Source organism: Poecilia formosa, unplaced genomic scaffold (genome assembly GCF_000485575.1).
Source record: "Poecilia formosa unplaced genomic scaffold, Poecilia_formosa-5.1.2 Scaffold465, whole genome shotgun sequence".
In the NCBI taxonomy this organism is placed as follows: domain Eukaryota; kingdom Metazoa; phylum Chordata; class Actinopteri; order Cyprinodontiformes; family Poeciliidae; genus Poecilia; species Poecilia formosa.
The window spans coordinates 94,722-115,373 of record NW_006800404.1 but is presented as its reverse complement, the minus strand read 5'-3'; the positions used below and the strand labels follow the sequence as shown (position 1 = coordinate 115,373).

The 20,652-nt window shown below is 41.9% G+C and overlaps 1 protein-coding gene across 1 annotated transcript in view; it reads right to left on the bottom strand.

Annotated features, from left to right (window-relative positions):
* Positions 1-20,433, bottom strand: part of bcl2l1 (BCL2 like 1) — a 42,439-nt gene extending 22,006 nt beyond the window's left edge. Inside the window, 2 exon segments of the mRNA XM_007578044.2 lie at positions 14,848-15,609; positions 19,037-20,433. Coding sequence (XP_007578106.2) covers positions 14,848-15,399 — 552 coding nt within the window. The 5' untranslated portion in view covers positions 15,400-15,609; positions 19,037-20,433.
* Between the last annotated feature and the right edge of the window lie 219 nt (positions 20,434-20,652).

Here is a 20,652-nt window from a genome sequence, read left to right as displayed (position 1 = left end):
CAAGGCATTTGAAAGGATAAGAGAGTCAGGTCCAATGCCAAAGATCCCACATGACTGCCAGAGGAAGGAATTTGAGTGGAACGGAGCTCTGAGGAGTGAAAAACTACTTTGACCTCACAACTCAGGCATTTCAATTTAAGAGGTTTTTATGGGCAAGCACAAAAACCTGGTGTAGAAAAGTCCTGGCGAAAGAAAAGACTAATGCCACTCTATCAACTAGTCAAAACCCCCCCCAAAACCCAACCATTGTGAAGAGATAATATAACAAAATACATGTTAGATTTACTGATCCCTGAAGCACAGTGCATCCATTCGACTTGTAATGGTAAAAATGTGCATGTCTTAAAGTCGGATGTTCTTTTTCCATTGCTTAGTATGCCTGGATGTGGTTCCCCTCTGCTTATTTCTTGGATGCGCTCCTCGCAATATGAGAATGTGACACGTTAAAGCTGACAGGCAGCAGCAGCATTCAGAAAAAGGATCCAACTGAGAATTTTAACAACTCCAAATTTAAACAAATCCACAGTGGCGCCAGAGATAAAATGGTGGGATAAAAACTTTGAATCTCATTCTATGTTTGAGGGGAGAGACCCAGAGGAACTCTTCAGGGTCACACAGAAAATCGTCAGACAAACAACCCACAAGACAGATTACTTGTAACCACACACAGCCGTTTTAAACCGTCAACTTTTATATCTACTTGTAATCTTTCACCGAGTTAGAGAATTCTGTCTTATTTGCGCTCCAAGACCTCAGAGCTACTTTTAATACGGTACACCACAGCATTCCCATTTCTTTTCTGGAATGTGCTGTTGGGATTAAAGGATCACCACCGCAGTGGTTTTATTGGAGCAGCGAAACTTTTACAATGTCTTTTGTGGCATCCATCAGGGATCAGCTCTTGGACCTATTCATTTCACTTTACTCGTATGCTATCTTTAGGTTCAATTTGAAAAATAATAAGAATCTCATTTTATAGCAACACATGTCAGACAGAAATGTAGAACTAAAGCATAACTAGGGCTGTAGTGATACAGTAATATTACGATATGATACGATACACGATATTCTGTCCACGATATGATATATATTGCGATTTTCATCAAACGATACAATTCAACACACTTTTGCGATTTTCTGAAAGATTTTAGAGGGACAGAGTGATTTTGGTGATATTTTGTGACTGTTATAGAGTTGGATTGAATTAATTTAACTGAAAACTGATTAAAACACCAACCTGGCTCTGGTTGGACATGGACACAGACTTAAAGTCGACAGCTGGACAAAAAGAATCAAAGAAGTGGTGAGAAAACATGTTTCTTTTAATTGAAACAGTACAAACTGTAGCTTACATGGATTTATAAAGTAAATAAAGTGCACCAAGCACCCTGCTCTGAATAGTTTGATACCTTTTTAACCTTGACACTTAACATCTGAAGGAATCACTCTAAGCCTGATGACCTAATCACTCTCCCAGCGAAGCAAGCAGTGAGTGAGCAAGATGACAGTTGGATGTTACGATACTTGCGGATGAATATCGATTTTTTTCTAGGAAAGAAAATATCGATATATATCGCGATATCGATATTATCCTACAGCCCTAAGCATAACGTAAATGTATTCTTGACTTTATTCTCACATTTTTACACCTTTTATTTTCACAATTTTATTCTCACATTATTTTGACTGTTAAGTTTATTCTCATATCTTTAAGTCTATTTTCATATTTTTGCTACTTTATTCTTGTATTATGACAACTTTCTTGCATTATTTTGACTTTGTGACTATTCTCATATTTTGGCTTTATTATCATGTTATTATGACCTTCTTCTCGTACTGCTACGATTTTATTCTGAAAGAAGTGGGGGAATAAAGTTTTACTACTACGACATTATTCTCGCTTTACTACGACTATTATCAAATTATTAAGACTTATCAACTTTCTTATATCGTTTTGACTTTGTTGACTTTATTCTGATATGCCTTTACTTTCTATTTTTACTTTTTTCTCGTATTATATTACTTATGTATTATTACAACTTTATTCCCATATCACTTGGTCTTTATTCTCCAATGACTTTATTCCATTACTTTATTCTTAGTCTGGTCCTAATACGTCGTTGTGACATTTTGTTTGTATAATTTGTCAATTTTGAGTTTTACATATTGTGGAAATTATTAGACAGCCAGAACATAAGCCTCACGTCACATGTCTTTTTAACTCTAGCTGCCTGGACATTTCAGAAGTGATTTGTTTGTTTGAACCCAAATCCCTTTTTTGTTCCCCCTATCCAGATGAAAGCAGAGGAGATGGAGCTGGTGTTACTAAATGGCCCTAAACAGCTGAATAAAGCACATCTTCATGTGAGGACCTCGTAAGATTTCTTCTTGATAATTTAATCTGTGTGATGTGATTTTCTTGATGTCTCTGAATTATGCAGTCCTACGGTCAACTTTTGTTGTTTAGAAATGTGCTACTTGAATTCCTTTCATGTGCCGAGTTTGGCAAGGCGATCAGAAAACAAAGCATCAACGCTGGCCTTCATGGAATGGCACAGGGCGATGGAAGGAGCGGTTTAAAGTTTGATGGATCATTTCCAGGCAGAAGAAAGCATCACCAACACAAGGAAATTAAATGATTAAACCTCCCCTCGGTGATAACACGTGTGGTTGTTCATGCCAACCGCAGAAGTGCCAGAAAGTAGTCTTTCTTCCACTTTCTGGACCTTGAAGGCGACATCACGCATGTCTATGTGTGTGTGTGTGTGCTTGAGCTGAGCCGGCGGTGAGACCATGAATTAAAGAGGAGATTAATGAGTCAGGACAAGGAGGCTCAGACTCCAATCTGTTCCCCGCCGCACTCTGGGGGCTGTTTCTCTACAGAACCTAGTTCTGTCAGCAAACACACACACACACACACACACACACACACACACACACACACACACACACGTATCTAGTGTGCACACTGATACGACGCAGCAGGAACACTAAGGACTCTGGACCATGTTAGAGAGTCTGGCAGAGACAGCAGATGTTTGGGACAGTGGAGAGAATGACAGCAAAGAAAACAGAGAGGCTACCAGGAAAGGATGTGTTCAGCAACAAAACCCTTTCACCCTGTAGGCCTTCACCCCACCCTGACACCTCACCACGACCCACAGACCTGCCATCTGTCTGGAGGAGCTGAAAGAGAAAAACAGGGGTCGGCGAGCTGGACTGGGGCGAGACGGAACGAAGGAACAAAGGGAGGCAGAGTAGAGAGCGATGAGACGAAACCAGAAAAAGAAACAACAGAAAAAAGGAGGAATACAGCTGGCAACTAAGAGTGTTGTCGCACCTGACAGTCCAGTACTTGGTTTGATTTGGGAGCAAAGTTGCAACATTTGCTACATTTTCAGCAGGTGTGGTTCTCTTTCTGCACTGTGTCAAACAAAACAAACCAAACCGATAAGAAACCTGTCCCTTCTCCCCCTCTTCTGTGGTGGCGCTGCACCAAGAACCACTGAAGGGAAATTACATAAAAACCTCCAAAGAAGACATTGAGCGCAACATCCTTCTTCAGGAAACGTAAACAAAAATGGAGTGGATTTTAGCGGTCGTAAGATTTCTCTTTCGGCATTGGGAAAAGATCACAAGCCATTTCTCCCGCTAGCACTAGACTTTGATTTGGTTGTATTTACCCAGCATGCCCAGCGCTGTAGTCCACTTCCTGCTTTTGGAGCGGTCTCTGGTCAGCTTGGCATTCATAACATGCATTCGAACCCCGCCAGAGTTCACTTCAATCGAACAGACCTGGGTTTTTAGCCTGACTAGAGTCAATTGTTTTTTTTCTGCATCAGAGTTTCATTACGCATCCACACCTCCCCAAACGAGCCGGACTTCCTAGGCAAACTGACTGGAGTTTGATTAAAGCTGACCAAACGTGGCTGCTGTGATGCACTCTAAGAAGGGGGAAACCCAGAGAGTCTGTGCAGAGAACATCGTTCATGTCACAGAAAGTTGGAAAACTTAAAAGACGCATTTCCACAGATGATTAATATCTATCGGCAAGTGACAAGTTTCCTTTTTGTTCTCCAATTCGATTATTTTCCCTTTCTCACTGCAAACCTGCTGATTACAGCTTCTTCCATCACTGCCTCCCCCCGGCTATTCATTGGTGAATATAACATAACAGCGATGGCGCTGATGCTCTCTAGCATCATTTATTCCCCTGGAAGGACTCTGCATTATCATGAAAGACTCATCAGCCGTCTTTATCCAGCCCTCAGTTCTCCAAATTTAATACAGACCAGGAGATTTACTAATCCCATGATATGCTCCATAATCTGATCATGAATACGAACACAGAAGAGAGTAGAGAGGAGGATGGTGGGGGGAGAAAAATGCAATCAGGAAGGAACGGCTGCGGATGGATGCCCAGGCTGCAGGAAGACAAAAACGGAGGGGGGCAGAGGGGGAGGATCTTTTCCCAAAGGAAGGAGAGAAAAGGTGGGAAAAACGAGGGGACGACCAGCAGTAGAGAGAGAGAGAGAAAGAGGGGAACACAGACAGAGAAATGAGAGGATATGGGGGGCAGGGGGCTGCGTGTTCTCGCTGGTGACCCGATTTTCCCACTAAGCTCTAAAAAAGTGGAGCAGCACGTAGGCATCCAAGGCTCGCTGCAGACATTCAGTCGCTCTGTCACACAACATGCGCGCTGCATGCAGAGCGCATCATTCATTCTGCTTCACCTATTGACCCACATACTGTTTCCTCGTGTAGCTGAGTCACTAGCATGCTCTTTCTGAAGCCCTTCGCCTCCTGCATCAGCCTCCCTGCATCCTCATCTTCTCCGGGCTTAAAAAAAACAAAAAAAACCAAAAAAAAAAACAGCCTGACCTGGACAAGCTCAATCCGACACAACTGGTTAACATTAGTTACAGGCCAGAGCCAGAAACGAATCAGACATTTTAATTAAGATTTTGCTGCTTTCATTTTTAGTCTATTATTTGAGTAAGCAGTGTAACTTTTTCTATTTTAAGCTTTTGTTCATCATCTTCCAGCTCCATCTTGTCACTTGTTGTAACCACAAGGTGAGTCAGGTGCAAATCATCTGTGATGTGCGATTGATAGGAGTGGAGCTACGTGCTCATTTGTTGTTACAGTCCAATGAACTTCTCCACCTTATTTTCTTTCCTTCCTCAAAAGGGGAAGATGCCAACTCCTCTATTTAGATGCAGTGCTGGACAATAAATATATGACAACATATATTGTAATAGACGCGTGATCAATATCACGTCTGAAAACATTTTCAGAGGAGGAGATTCTGAGGAGGTGCTGGTGTATCAGTGTGTTCCTGTGTGTGTAATGTGCAGCAGGACTTCAGGTCTCATCCATCACATGATCAGCTGAGTTTCTCAGAGGTCGTAAACGCATATAGGAGCGCTGCTGTCTACAGGCTGGTTGTTTTCCAGCTATTGAATATACATAGAAAGGACCAGAAGGGGGAAAACATTAGTTTGAACAGATGTATTATTTCTTTGCGTTTCCACGTGATGCATCACGTAAGCACCAGCACGTATGCGTACAATGAAGGCCTCGTTATAGCATCTGTATCGGCTTACTCAAGAATGGTTAAAGTTATACTTTGCAGCACAGAAACTTGATCCCAATGGAAACAATTTGTAAGAAAAGAAATTATTGGGAATTGTTACAGAAGTCTTTTATTTTATGAAATTTTATTATTATTTTGTAATTTTAAATGCTATTAAAATGAAATGTTTTTTCTTGTCAGCCGATATGCCAAATAACAGTCGAACCTCTCTCACAGCAGAGCAACAGAAGACAGTGGCTGATTTTTAGGCCTTTCCTGAGTTGGATAAGATTGGTGGATAAGATCGGTTTCACATTTAAGCATAGGCTGACCCTTGATCTCCCAAAACTAAGGAATTCAGGGCCGATTTGTCAGCACATCTCTACTATCAGACAAAATCGGAATCGGCAGTTCTTATTTTTTAAAGATCGGCCAGAAAACTGCAATTGGTGCACTCCTGTTTATAATCCATGGAAGTTCAGGCATGAACGCCTTTGGAAGGTACCACAGTGCATGCAACAGAAATGTCTTCTCCCAGAAACAAAAAGAACACAAGGGGTAGTCTGGAAAACACAACTAAAAAAAAACAACCATTGCTCATAAGGTCAAAGGCGAGTGAATCAAGAGTGTTTGCTGCCGTGACCCTTACTTTTGACTCACTTGAGCAAGCGGTCACCTCTGATGTCACCAAACCAATACTCGGCTTTAATATATGCATGCAAAAACAATAGAGAAGGGAGCATGGCTGGGCGAGTTATCTGCATAGAGCCGCCCACCGCATGCACACACACTCACACACACAGCCGCTTATTGACACGGTTTGAACAAAAAGTGGCCGCCATTGATCCAATGGCCGTGTCAGGATGAGACAAAGGCGAAAGTGGCTTTTCCATCATCAGGTCCTTTGTCTGCAGAGCTGTGACACACCTGTGTGGCATAACTAAAGAGACGGTGAGGCGAATTTCTAGGTGTGTGTGTGTGTGTGGCCGCATGTTCTTTGTTTGAAGAAGTCACGTGACCCAGTCTGACTTGGCGCCATCCCCTCCCCTCTGCAGTGCGCCACCGTACAATAAAAAAACACAACAATAAAACTCGTATATAAAAAGACAACAACAACAACGTTGCACCAAGTGTCTGGCTCCGTACACCCACTCAGTTCTGGAAAGTTCATTAGCAAACACAAAACTCTGGGAGTTGATCGGGGTGAGGGGGGGCTAGGTAAAAGCGATGAAGGGAAAGAAAAAGGTGGTGAGGACGGGAAGGATGGAGATCCGGAGAGGGTCGATGAAGCGGATTTGAATGTTACAGCAATATCTACTATTTAACAAAGTGATCAATGGGACAAAACTCCGGAAAACGGGGGAATTTAGAGGGTGGGCGGTTATGGTCTGTGGCGGATTCAGTGGCTGGAGTCCGGAGACAATGAAGAGAGACTGCCGGGACAGGAGGAGCCAAATCAAGAACTTCAGAAAAAGATTATCGACGTGAGGATGATGCAATGCAGATGGAGGTGCACAAAGAAAAACACGGTCCAAAAATCAATCGGTGGCAGGAGGAAGGAGAGAGGGAACGACACAGAGGGGGAGATGTAAAGAAAATGAAGCTTGGGTTGGGGGTGGAGGCAGAGAAAGGGTGGGAGGGGAAGTGGGGGGGAACCCGGATAAGTCCCAAGAGTGAGATTTCCTCCGTCGATCTAACCACGCATCTGATGTGCATGTTAATTACAGACGAGGAGAGACAGTAAATATGTCTGCCAGAAAGAACGGTGCGCTGGAAGCTCAGGTGCCCCCTGAGTCAAAACAAGTCAATGAACAGACCCTCTTTGAGACTTTAATCTCATTCTTACTGTCCACTTTAATGTACAACCAGCCTGCTTACACTCACAGTTTATCTGCACCCTCAGTTCGAAGGGTAAAAATCCTTCAAACGTATGAAACTTGTGTCGATGTACCATCGTCGTGGTAACAAGAAAATCTGACATTTCATTTGAGAATAGTCAGGAATGAATCCCATGATCGTTTTTACTAAATAAGGGGTTGCATAATTAAGCAATGAAGGGAAAGATATGGTAATCTAAAGTGTGTATATATATAAGCATAGTGGATCATGTTGAGTGTACTAGTGGGATTTCCTGGTATTTCATTATTCATGCTGAGCAAACTCCCTATTTGTGTTAGCAACAGTAGGGCAGAAATCACTTCTAAACAAGTGGTTGCTGTGTAGATGACATCTAATTGTTGTTATGGAGACTCGCTCGCTCCAAGATGTCACTCTTTGCAGCATTTTTCTAACAGTGAGATGTTTTTTTGTGAGTAGTGTCATAGGTCATCAATAAACCTCATGTCAAAACAAATGGGTCTCTATGTTGCATCATAGTTTTACATTTTTGGCCAATACTGGGGGTGTTTGGGGTGTTTTCCCCCCAATTAAACATGGCTACAAAGTCAATAGGTTTGCTACTGTGGGATGATTATTGTTAACATTTGAGGAGGTAATTAAGATCATTTTCTCACATTGGTGTTGATTTGTCTGTGCGACCTCATATGATATAGTTCCTTCAAACTCATATTAAAGTCAAAAAGTCAAAATGTCTTTGTTCAGTTGTTGCATTTATTTTAATTCTTGATGTACCACTTATTACAAACGTACTCAAATGAACGGTAGGATTCTTAAAAAAGTCAACGCATTTGCAAGTGCAATAACAATTGTTTTTACTCCAAACATAGCAACTACATCAATAGATCTGCTCATGACTGTATTAGACCAGCTCTATAAACCGCTTTCCATATCTCAGTCTAGAGCACGTCAGTTCCTACTAAATACATAAATAATTTGCTCAGATGAACTTCTTTTTTTAAAGGGTAATTTCCCAAAACACAGAACAGTTTCTGGTAAAGTGATACACGTATACAAGTTGAGAATACTTTCGTCAGCTACGGTGTGCGTGGGTCGGTATGTTATGGACAATGGAGAAACACAATCTACACTGTGTGCTTGTAGAAAGGAATTTGTTTTATTGACGGGGAACTTTTGACCAAATGGGTCAGTCAAAGTTATTTTCCCTTCGGTTCAAAATGACAGCTTTAATTTTTCAATCTTGTTTTCAGATGCGGTTCCATGGATAGATGTGATGCACTTTGGGGCACTCTGGTGACACAGGGGTAGAGCGTGCAACACGAATACAGAGGCCATAGTCCTCAACGTGGCCATCCCGGGTCAATGACCCTTGCGGCATGTCTTCCCTCTATCTCTTATAACCCTCTTTCCTGTCTAAGCACTCACAAATAAAGTCAATAAAATGAGTTTGTCACATTTTAAAGAAATGTGACAAACTCATCTAAATGCTGAACATGTCAGAGCAGTCGTTGCAGAAGTTCAGGTGATTTAAAAAAAACAGCAACTGTGTGAGCTCGTTCCTCTCGTAGTTAACTTTCCGTGACCTCACTGAAACCAACGCGAGCACAAAGCCCGCCGCCTGCACTAATGGTGTCCCTTTTTTCCTCGTTTTCCCACTGAAACGCTCCCTTGGTCCCATCAAGCTCCAGCCAAGCGTCCCTAGACCATGGCAGCGAGGTTCGCCTTTATTAGGCTGTCAGAGGAGAAAAAAAAACCAAAACACTGTTTTCCCCAGTAGCTGCTTGAGATATTATTCATCTCTAATTGGTAATAACCCCATCCCCCCCTTCCTCACCCCCACCCTGAGGCAGCTCAATCTCCACTAAGTAATCACTGCCATCACCTCCTCTGGTGGAAGCGGCATTATTAGGTCGGTGGCACTGTCTCTACCTCTCCACTGTCTGCCAAGGAGGTTTATTATCCCACAATATATGGTTTTACTCGCCTGCTTCTTTTAAAAGCACGAGCTGCAGAGACAGAATTCTGGCTGAGCCCATTTATCTCCCATTCTCGGCTCCAATCAGATATTTCAGCAGCCCGGACAGGGAAGACTCCAAAATAGGCTCCGACGGGATCGTTTAAGCTCAGGCTTTCACTTTTCCTGATGGGGCGAGGGATGCTCTGTTGTGCAAAACACCTTTCACTTTTCAATATGCATCTCCTCCTCCCGCGCCCAACTCAACTATTTCCCCAGTTTGGGAATCTGCTTTTCTGTTTCCTTTGTCCTTTGAAAAACATTTTATGAAATATCCAGCAAAAAAGTGCAACCTCCTACAGCAGTATGCTCTAAAATAGACAGGGTTTCTGCATATTTCAAATTTAAAATTGCACCCGTTCCCCATTTCTGAGATTTTGCAGCGTTTTGGACATTCGAGTAAAAATAATATTAAGGGTCAAGTGCTCGAATAGTAATCCGGTCTTAATATTTATAGAATCGACGAATCCTGAGGTAAAACAATGCTCCGACTGAATTTCAATGTAGTGTGGTATTGGGTGATTCCACTGCTGTTCACGACATCCGACTAAAAAGAAATATCAAAAGCTTTCATAATTAGGAGATTCTGTAGAGGGTGTTACTCTTACTCTTGCTTGTAAAAGCCACCAGTCCAGTTCAAGCTGAAGGAAAAGTTGCAGAGAGTAAATACGATGAAATAATCCTTATTCGATTTCTGGATGAGTTTACATTCAGTCAGTGAAGAAATAAAAATAATTCTGAGTTGAAAAGGTGAAATAAAACTTTGAATAAGGAAACTGTGCAGCATCAGGTAAAATAAAAAAATAAGTATTAAACACTTTTAGAACCATGAACCCTCAAGTGTAGGAGTAATGAAAATGTTTGTGTATTTCAGGTACGAAAACAGTTGCAATGTGGTTTAGATACTTTTAATTCCTACATTTGCGGTGGTGGGAACCATCTACTAATGCGCTACCAGTTGAGTTTAGCTTAGCACTTTAGGATTTTGGCTAATTTTGAAAAGGTTAACGCACTTAGCTTCCCCAAATAAATTTTTCCAGATAAATTCTAAAGTCCAGTAAACTTCAGTGCAATACATTTCAGTGTGGAAGCTGTTGCTACATAAAGTAGCTTGAAAGCTAGCCAACATCAGAATATGTTTAAAAAGAAAAGATTTCAGGAGTTACACCCTTTGAAGGTTGATTATGTCACAACAAAGACCGTCTAAAATCGATGGCTCCTTCACAAATGTGTCTTTTTCTCCAGGTTAGTTCTTGTAACAATAATGGACAAAGTAGTTTTTTTAAATAGAAGTTTTGCTAAAAAAAAAAAAATTCAATTATTGAATTAATTAAAATGGATTAAATAAGAAAAAAAACTTCAGCAACATTTTGAGTTCCATTTTTATCAGCTTATATTTAGCTTCTTCACAGTTGCTAGGTGACAGTACATACATCGAAGTAAGGGCGGGTCAATTTTTAAAAAAAGGAGACTTTAGCAGATAGCAAGCTTTCACAAAGGCTAGGCGTATTACAGCAAGTTTGCTCTGTTTTATCAGCCAGTCAAAGATTCACTAAAATCTCCAATCAGTGCATTTCTACAACACAAAGGATTGCTTCATGTCACTCATTCACATCCAACATATGATGTCGACTTTTTTTTCTCTTCAGTTTCAATTCCTCTAATTCAATGTTATTGCAACAATAACAATGAATTAACAAGAGCAAGGACTGAGAAATATTTCAGCACAGCAGAGAGAGAGTGACCTTGCTGCTTCTCGGGGCAGACTGATATTTCATCAGCTAACAGTAAGAGCACACCTGCCTCACAGCGATACCCACATCTGCCAACGGCTTTGACTTCCCTCCTCTGAGGAGGCGTCGAGGGAGGAGAGCGAGGAAGAGAAGAGGAAATAAAAGACAGAAGAAAAAAAATCCCACAACAAAGTATAATATGGGTTTTTACCAAGAGACTGATATGGTTCAGAGAAAGTGTAAGCAGAGTCTGAAGAGAAATGCTCCAATGACAAAGAGGGGAAATAAGTAAAAAGAAAATGGGAAAAGTCACAGCACCAGCGGTAAAACACCTAGCGGTAGATCTCAAGTTGAGCTACCACTGGAAGTGGCCAAGTTTGTTCACAAACAGATCAGAACCTAACAAGTTTATTGAGCTGAATGGATCTAGAAAATAAAATGAAGACAAAAAAAAAAGGAAGGAAGCAACATCATGTGAAAACTGCAGCTACAGGGGAGAAGTGAAACAACTGTAAAGGGAAACATCCATCACCATTCAAAACTTTTTAATGAAGTCATTCATGTCTCCCAGTGCGTGTGACAGACATGCTAATTAGTTAGCACGCCACACGCACTTATCTATGCCTAAAATAGTACCGATGTAGCTTATGCTAAGCCAAATGGAGGAAGCTTGAGATCATTGGCAATGGATAGATGTGTTTATTAACAACAACACTGATGTCAACATGTGGTCATGATGGGAAATTTAGACTGACCTCCTCATGGTTCATGTTTTCAAATAACATACTCGCTGCGTCTCCAAAAGCACCGTTTTGGTTATTATGAAACCAAAAAAAAAACCTCACTCTCACATCAATCATGTGCAACTGCATTCCAAGTCATTGCTAGGTATGCCAACAATGTAGTTCTGAAGCAGTTGTAATATTTTTGCAGGCAGTGATTATACGAATTAGTCTTCATAAAATGCGGTGATTAGAGTCGCACCGAGAACTCGGCATGTGATTGGAATCGGTTCGTTTTTGGCACAATTGGCTAGTTGAGAACTAAGAAGTCCGACCTTGGACAGGAAGGAGACATCTTGCTTCAGGTTGTACAGACAACACCACAATTCAGTATTAAAGTTGATACTGCTAGTTGGCAAAAAGCAGTTATGAAACTCAGAGATACATTAGGAAATCAAGCTTTTTCAAGGTTGACAATGCCGTATTCATTCATAGTAGCTTTTTAGTTAGCGTACCCACCAGTGTGGAACTGGCAACTGACCTGAAGTCGACTTTAGCAGATAACAATAAAAATTAATACATCACAACAAAGCTGCCCTAGCTAGCTAAAGTTACTAGCTAGTAGCTACTATAAGATGCATTTTAAAAATCACAACTCCGTTTGTTTCAAAATGATTGGAATAGGCAGAATCTGATGAGTTATGAAAAAGATTTATATAAACTAAGAGTCAGAAATGGGTCACAAAATTCTGATTGGCGTATCTCCTTCAACTTATGTTAAATCTGATTTAACCCTTAACTGCCACCCCAAAAACACTTGCATGTTATCCAATGGGTCCATGAGGACACTGGTGTCCTCGTGACAGTTAAGGGGTTTTAAAATGCATGTACAATTCACTATATGTATGGAATTCCTCTTGAGATATTTCTAAAACCTAATGCTGGCAGTGGTTAAAATCTGTCAGTGCAGACCACCAACAAAGTAGTGCAGCTGGAATGTAATCATGAGATCAGCACGTGCTTTTTTTAAAGGTGGGAACTCAATTATGTAACAACTAACAGCATGTTGTAAAGTTTTATGGTTACAAAACATACCCTGATAGCTGTTTGCTAAATCAGACTGCTGCAAAATCCACATAACTAACCCTGAAATGTGTTTCTGTGCACAAACAGCAGGGTTATGCCCACCTAGCTGTAGTTTCACAAACACGCCTCCGAATGCTGAGATGACGGTTTCTATAGAACCGACCTCTGACCTGTTGTTATCCAGCAGTGGGTGACTATAAACAGCTCCTCCCTCTGGTGCTCTATATCATAAAATCAAACGGCTGGGACAAAGGAAAACAGCTGACCTCGACTGTCCTGGAGGTGATACAACACAAAGAAAACAGCAGTGCTGCACTGCACTGAGCAACTACACCCAGGAAAAAAAGGAGAGGCATGCATAGCTTTCATGTGAATGCAGCTGCTTTGGCAAAGAGCATAAGAGAAAAACACTGTCCTGATAAACTGGTCAGATGGTGAGGGAGTGGAAGCACAAAGCGCGGAGCCAATCAACTGACCACACAAACAAAGGACTATCTGTAAAAGCCCTGGACTTCATCTTTCCCTGTGAGGAGAACTCAGGCAGGCTGCAGGACGGCTAGAAAGCCCGTTAAGCCCCCCCACTTCGATCCAGCTCATCGAGTTCCCAGATGCTGATCAATTAGTGGACAGCTGAAACAGCTGCTGACCACACAAACATCCTGCTCTTACTGGGTTCTAAACCCAGACGGTTCTCCGACAACGTGTGCTGACTCCTGCAGAACCTTCCCCTCAACTACGCGGCTAATCCAGACGTCTGTTCCCGTCTGCCGGTCAGGGCGGCCAACCAGACGCCTGGTGTGTCGTCGAGTCTAAGGCATGTTCACGGCTGGGTAGCAGAGACACAGCGTGTGAAGAAATGAAAACCGAGCCCTGCAGGTCAACATCGGCAGGCGGCCAAGACTCAAAGCATCCGACACATTAACACTACACGGTGAAGCAGGTGCAGTCCTGACGGAGAAACACAACACACAAGGAACGCTCCGATCACGCTAGTCTGGCTAATGTCGATTTCTGGTTTCTATTCTCATTCATTGGTTAAGTATAACAGCAGTCTTCAGCTAATATCCATCACATTTATATAGAAAGGAAGAGAAACATTCTATTGTTTGTGATGTACCAATCATGCTTGTCTGGCTGATGCCACTTTCTGGTTTTCCTTCTTCGGTTGAATATAACAGCGGCCGTCAGCTACCAATTAATTTATTTATTTATTTTTTTTTTACATTTGATCAACAAATTAACGTTTTCTAAGGATATAACAGGAAAAGACAATAATTCTACAAGTTCTTTCACAGATGCTGTAGTTTAGAAACTTAAAAAAAATATCCACATTTTTTATGCCAGAAACAGTATGTTCATAAACTTTATTTGATTTTTAAAACACATTGAACTGCCTTATTGCTGAAAATGCGCTATATAAATAAAATTACCTTATCTTGCATTTCAATCAACTCAAAGTACATGCTCTTGGTTGATACCTTTGTAGATCAATCATCTTTGATGCATTGAATGACTGGCTCTGATCACCTTTCCAGCGATCAGAGCCAGTTCCACCCTCTTATTGGTGCATCTTGACAGTAAAAAGTGTTTAAATTGTAAAGCAGCACTGTGAAACCCCCACATCTAGTTGAAAAATAAGGAAGGTATTTATTTCTGTTTTCCAATCTGATTGCTGCCAGCAGGGTTCTACAAACAAAGGTGTCGACATGGAAATGTTCCATGCGGGAATCTGAACTGAACTTCCCTATGTAATCAAACCAGCATATCAAAGTATCCTTTGTGAGTTTGGCAGCACAAGCAAACAACATGAGACTTAACAGTCTGAGTGTGTGTGTGTGTGTGTCTTTTAATGAGACTCACCCATCCTCCTTGGCTCTCCACCCAAGGTTCAATCCGCTCATCCAAGTAGACGGTCATCCACTCTACAATCCTGGCTACCAGGTGGCTCATCTCCTTCTCAACGCATTCCACGCAGAGCGCGCCACCAAACGCGAAGAGCCCCACGATGCGGCCCCAGTTGACGCCGTCCCGGAACACCTCGTCCATCACGTTCTCGAAGCTCTGGTAGGCGGTGGCCGGTGTGATGTGCAGCGTGCTGTGAAGGTCGTTGAAGGCGCGGGAGTAGCGCAGCTCGAACTCACGGGCCGTGTCTCGCAGGGTCACTTTCACCGCGTCCATCGTTGCCGCCGACGCCGCCTGTTGCCGCCTCGGGGATCCTGGACTTGTCCCGTTAAAAGTCCCATTAGCGTGCGTCTCCAACGTCTGCTCGTCGTCCATCCCCGCGTCCCCGGCCGCGTCCCCAGCAGCGGTGCTGTCCGGGGGCTCATTGGGCAATATGTGTTGGATCGGATAGTTCCTCTGAGACAGTTTAAACTTAATGTAGAAAAGCACCAGTTCTCTGTTTCGTGACATGTTTCTTTGTGTTTAAACAAGTTTCTTGATCTTTCTTCTGGTCCGTGTCTCTCTGCGTCTTTTGGTCCCTACCTAGCTGTGGTAAGAGCAAACGCACACTGTGCTTCTTCCTGGGGTTCCTCCGTTTAGACCACCATGGTCAGCTGACAGCCACAGGACTCTTGGAGGTGAAAACCCAACCCACATAAGGCTGACGGATCAAATCAGGCCCTGCAAAAAAAAACAACAAGGAAAAGGTCAAAGTCTCCGAAGCCGATCCATAGAAAATACTGCGACAGTTAACAGAAGGAAGCGGGAGCATGAGGACAGTCCTGCACTTCCAAATTGAATTTGGACAGTTGGGGTCAAAGAGCAACTCTCTAATTGGGCTGCCGCATATGGAACAGATGGCAGCGACAATAAAGATACAACGGTGGAGTAAGAGAGAGCTGGAGAGAGAGGAGAGAATGAGGGCGAGAGTGTCAGGAAGGTGGCGAGAGATCCAGACAGTCCTCCTTATCAGTGACCTCTGTCCTCCAGTTTGACCTACCTCATCTCCACGCTGTCTCTGTACAACTCACACACTCATCTGTGTGCCATCACACTTACTCATCCACTTCAAAAACTGGACTTTTCCAAAATATTTCAAGTTTTTACCTCAAACCCGTGTGCCTGGGCCAACACAAGGTATCTTCATGGCCTGAAAGTTGTGTTGTCAATAAAGGTCTGGTAAACACAACTTACATGGAGATTCAGTTCCATCTGAACTAAATCAGACTATTTTTGGGGGGGTTTGTTTCGTCTCGATCAATTGGTCAGAAGCAAAAAATCTGATATTTTTTTCCCCAATTAATAAACTCAGCCTTGAAGCACCAACTATTGAAGATTTTGAAAATGTCTTCACAATTGATGACGATAATAATGGAGCAAGCCCAGGTATTCACAGTGGTAAGTACAGACGACAACTGTCTGTAAATACTTAAAATCCACAAACACTTAACCCTGGGCCCCAAAAAACCCTTATAACTGCTTATTTAAATAGTTTGAACAATAAATATACTTTGGCAAAAATCATCTTCGCACTTTCATAGAAGCTAACATCTACAGCCATCCCTATTTCCAGTCCTAGAGGTACAGCCAATCAGTGCCAAGGAAAACGAACATAGCTCCTAGATTGGTTGCTCTGCCAACACCATCCAATAGTGTCTCTGGTAGCATTTAGCTTCCCATGCCGTGTTTTATTTTTCAATATTTCAGATACTGTCTACAAAAGAGGATTGTATCTCGCAAATAGGCTAATTTTCCCCGAATAAAGTGGAATAGAGTTACACTGGAAAGGCCATGAATACTGAGCCGAGAACAGGTGAAGGGGTCTACTGTAAATTCATCCTTCCATTATGTAAACTAGCTTATTCTAACGTCATGGGGGTGGAGCTACACCTTGGACACATCATCAGTCAATTTAAAGTGGGACCACTTTAAATTGATTAATAAAATCTTGAATACAACATGAATAAAGAAACCCAGAAAAATCAGTTGGTGACTTAAATTGGCTGATACTGGGCTCGACTGGCCACCCAAAACCGTAAAAATACTATCCTTTACAGAAATGAACACTTTTATACTAAAGCGACCATGTCCAAGTGGCAACAGTCCGTGGAAAGAAAGTTGTTACTAAGCGAGGAAGACTCAGTTATTTCGCCGCTTTTCAGCATTTGCGATGTGCTTAAAAATAAAACATGAAAGTAGCCTCTAGAAAGAAAATTCACCACAGCGCAACAAAGTAAGGCACACAGAGACTCATGTTAGAAAGGCCAACCAAGCTAATTGCTAATCAATCCCAGCAGCGAGCTGGGATTGATTATTGAGAGCTTGAGTCTCCTGCAGATTTACAAAAAAGTTATAGCTATTAAGTATAATAGTGACCAATACTTAAAAATGACTTTAAAATGTGACACTCAATTGCAAACAAGTTTGTTCCTCTAAAAGTAATAAGATGGGCTCAGCTGGCATATCTTTGACAGGATAATGTAGGGGTGAAAGGGTGGCAGCCGACCTGCCAATCCAAAACCTGAAGTGGCAGGTCAGGCTTTTTAAAGGTTGGTGATAGGCCCGAAAACGAAACGCATCCCTAATAAAATGAATTAAACATTTTGTGATGCAAGACTTCTATATTTAATTTGCCTCAGTCTGTTTTATTAAGAACGTATGGAGATGTCCTTCACTTGTTTCTATTGGGCTTTGTGTGTACAGATATCTCTGTCCCATATCCTGTGGGATTTTCAGAGATGTAGAGCTCTGTAAATCTAAAAAAAATGTCAATGTTTTGCTTTATTTTGCAACGCAAATGTCTTTTTTAAAGTAATTAGGCTTAAAATGCATGTAGAAAGTAGAACAAAGTGAACAAAGATCCCTGGTCGGTTACTATGACAGATGTTGCCAGCCTCTGTTCCTCCACCCACAGAGAAATTCTACACTTTGTTTCGCTGCACTGATTTAAGGAAGCAGTTTAAATGTTAAACCTCTTGGCAGGAGGTATGTTTGTATGCGAACAATGCACTGGAGTCCAAATCAGATCTGTCTGATGGGCTCGGGATTTACAAAACACCTTTTAGACTTCCAACAATGAAAAAATCTACTTTATTGTTGAACATAAAATAATAAATGAGGCAGGTCTTGAAAGAGGAAAAAAAATAACTGACTGCTGGGTCATATTATGAAATTAAAGTTATCAGTAGATGAGAATGAAACACTAATTTAATCCCTGCTGTAAAAGGAAACAAGCAGATTTTTACTTGCATAGTTACATTCCCATCCAATGTGTTGCTGAATTGGTAGATAACATCTGACTGAGACATTCTGTAACAAATCATCTGTGGGAAAAGTTATCTTCATTCTGTTGTTCTTCAGCTCACTCATTCACTTGACTCTTTTGTTTCACAAAAGGATCTGGCTGATGATTCCAAACTATCTGCTAGTTATCATGTAATTAACCTGACATTTCCTGCAACAATAATGGCATTTAAGCCTGATAAGTACATGAGCCTAATAATTAGTGTATCAGACAGATGGATGCAAATGATCCTTGCATCACTTCATAACACATGCCTATGTCTTAGAACACAATGGAGAATCAGACACTCTGACTAACAAGTAATATTTCAGGTAAGGTCGAAAAAAAAAAAAAGTTCAGCTGTCCGCCCAGTTTCAGGCAGATCAGGACCAGCCCAGCCTGGCGGATGGAAAGCAACAAGACTGCAGTGTTTACAAAGGCCACATGGTCCCCAGCTGCCAACACGTGGCTTGGGCTGGAACAGCGCAGTAGAGATGTAAACACGGCAGCTCTATAGGAATAACAGCGAGTCAAAATGTGGCGTCTGAATGTTTCCACGAGATCCGACAGTACGGGTAATTTGATCAAAGTAAAGTCTGCGGTGATATTGATTATGGGGGAATTTTGGATGGATTGTTTTTTTTTTGTTTGTTTGTTTGTTCGTTTTTTTTTGTTTTTAATAAATAAATAAGTCAGCCCAACTTTTTTTCTGGATGTGTCGATTTGACGACAGTCTCAAAATTAAATGTTCACAGCAGTCCATAATATTCGCCTGATGAAAACAATAATAGTAGTAATAAATTTGATTAAACACGATTGTCTTACCAGAGCTGGATGAAAAATAATAATAGAAAAGGGAAATCCTCGGTCCAGGGTCACTGGTTCTTTCCGACTCTTTCGAAGCGTAGAAACGCTGTCAAAACGCTTAAATGTAAACACTACCACTCTGTTTGCTGTGTTGAGTAGGTTTGAACATTTCAACATGTGCCCCTTTTATGGACCCTCCCCTGTTGCGTAACAAGAGACGCGATTAGCTGCATGTCAGTGGCTAAGCTTCATTTGTCATCCGGCGAGGCAGTCCGCACGCCAGGTATGGGAAAGGCGGGGAGAAGCGGGTCTTATATGTTCAAATAAAACAAAAAGCTCTGATTCAGCCGCGCGTGAAAGACACACTTAGTCCCCCGACGAATCGTTTTCAACTGTAGGATGACAAACACTATTACAGGCACGAGGAAGACTCCTCCTTATTTTCGTCAACGCTTCCGCTGGGTCATTCACCGGCGGACAGTTGAGTAACGCATCCGGTGTCGTATAGTCCGCGTTTGAATCGTGAGCTGGACCTATCGGTGCAGGACCGCACGTCTCTACTGCGAATAAAAATGTGCCAGAACCCATAAAATATGATAAGTAAAACAGTGCGGTCTGAAAATCTTACACTTGCTGTCCTTAGGTCGATTAAGTGTTATTTATTAACGGAAACGAGATATTATCAACAAACCATTTAACAAACTGATTTTTTAAATTGAAAAATGCACATTTATTCAGAACTACGCGTCTTACTATTACTGCCTATTATTGACTACTTTTTCGGAGAAATTACAAAGTTTAGTTTAAAACTATATAAATAAAGCTTATATGAACTCTCTTTTACCGCATTATTTCCCTAATATTTCATAATAAACAAGAAAAAATGCTTTCCAGAGAGCTGCGGATGAACGAGGGAGTCCCTGAAGGCATCATTACCAGGCCATTCTCCTGACTTAACGCACTGGGAAAGGAGCGTTAATCACGACACGTGAAAATTAAGCCACTTTGAGACACCACCCTGTGCCGGATTTAAATAGTATTCGCCACACCAGCAATATAAAACAACAATAATATTTTTAAACCCGGCAATGATGACTAGCACAGCTCCACCTTTGCCATCCTTACAGAGGCAGCAATCCAGAGAAATATGGCTGTCACCCGAGTCTCATAGAAAGCTGTGAGCTTACCAATGTGTTCTAAAAAAGCAACAAATAGTTTACAGAACCACCCGAGCACATTTGGACTTAAGCAGAAAGACGTAACGTACAAAATCTTGGCAGAAACAAAACATAGATCTCTCGTTCATCCATATCAGTCGATTTCTTTGCTGTAGGAAGATTCACAAGCAAAGCCACAGCAAGCGCTCCCCTTTACACGTAATTTCCCGAATGAAAGAACACACGGGTCGGAGTGAGACTCGTGGGATTAACTGGAACTCTTACTTGTAGGGTGGTCTCCACAAAATCATGTCTGTCGGAACACTATCCGATCCCCGGTAGAACTAGGAGTGATCCAAACCGTCATTGCTAGCCTGCCTGGCTAACGCCGACGGAGCTCGTTACTGGTTCCCAGTTGCACAGATCCGCCCACCCTTCTACGTGGAGTGTGACCACACCACAGCCTGTGCTGTGGCC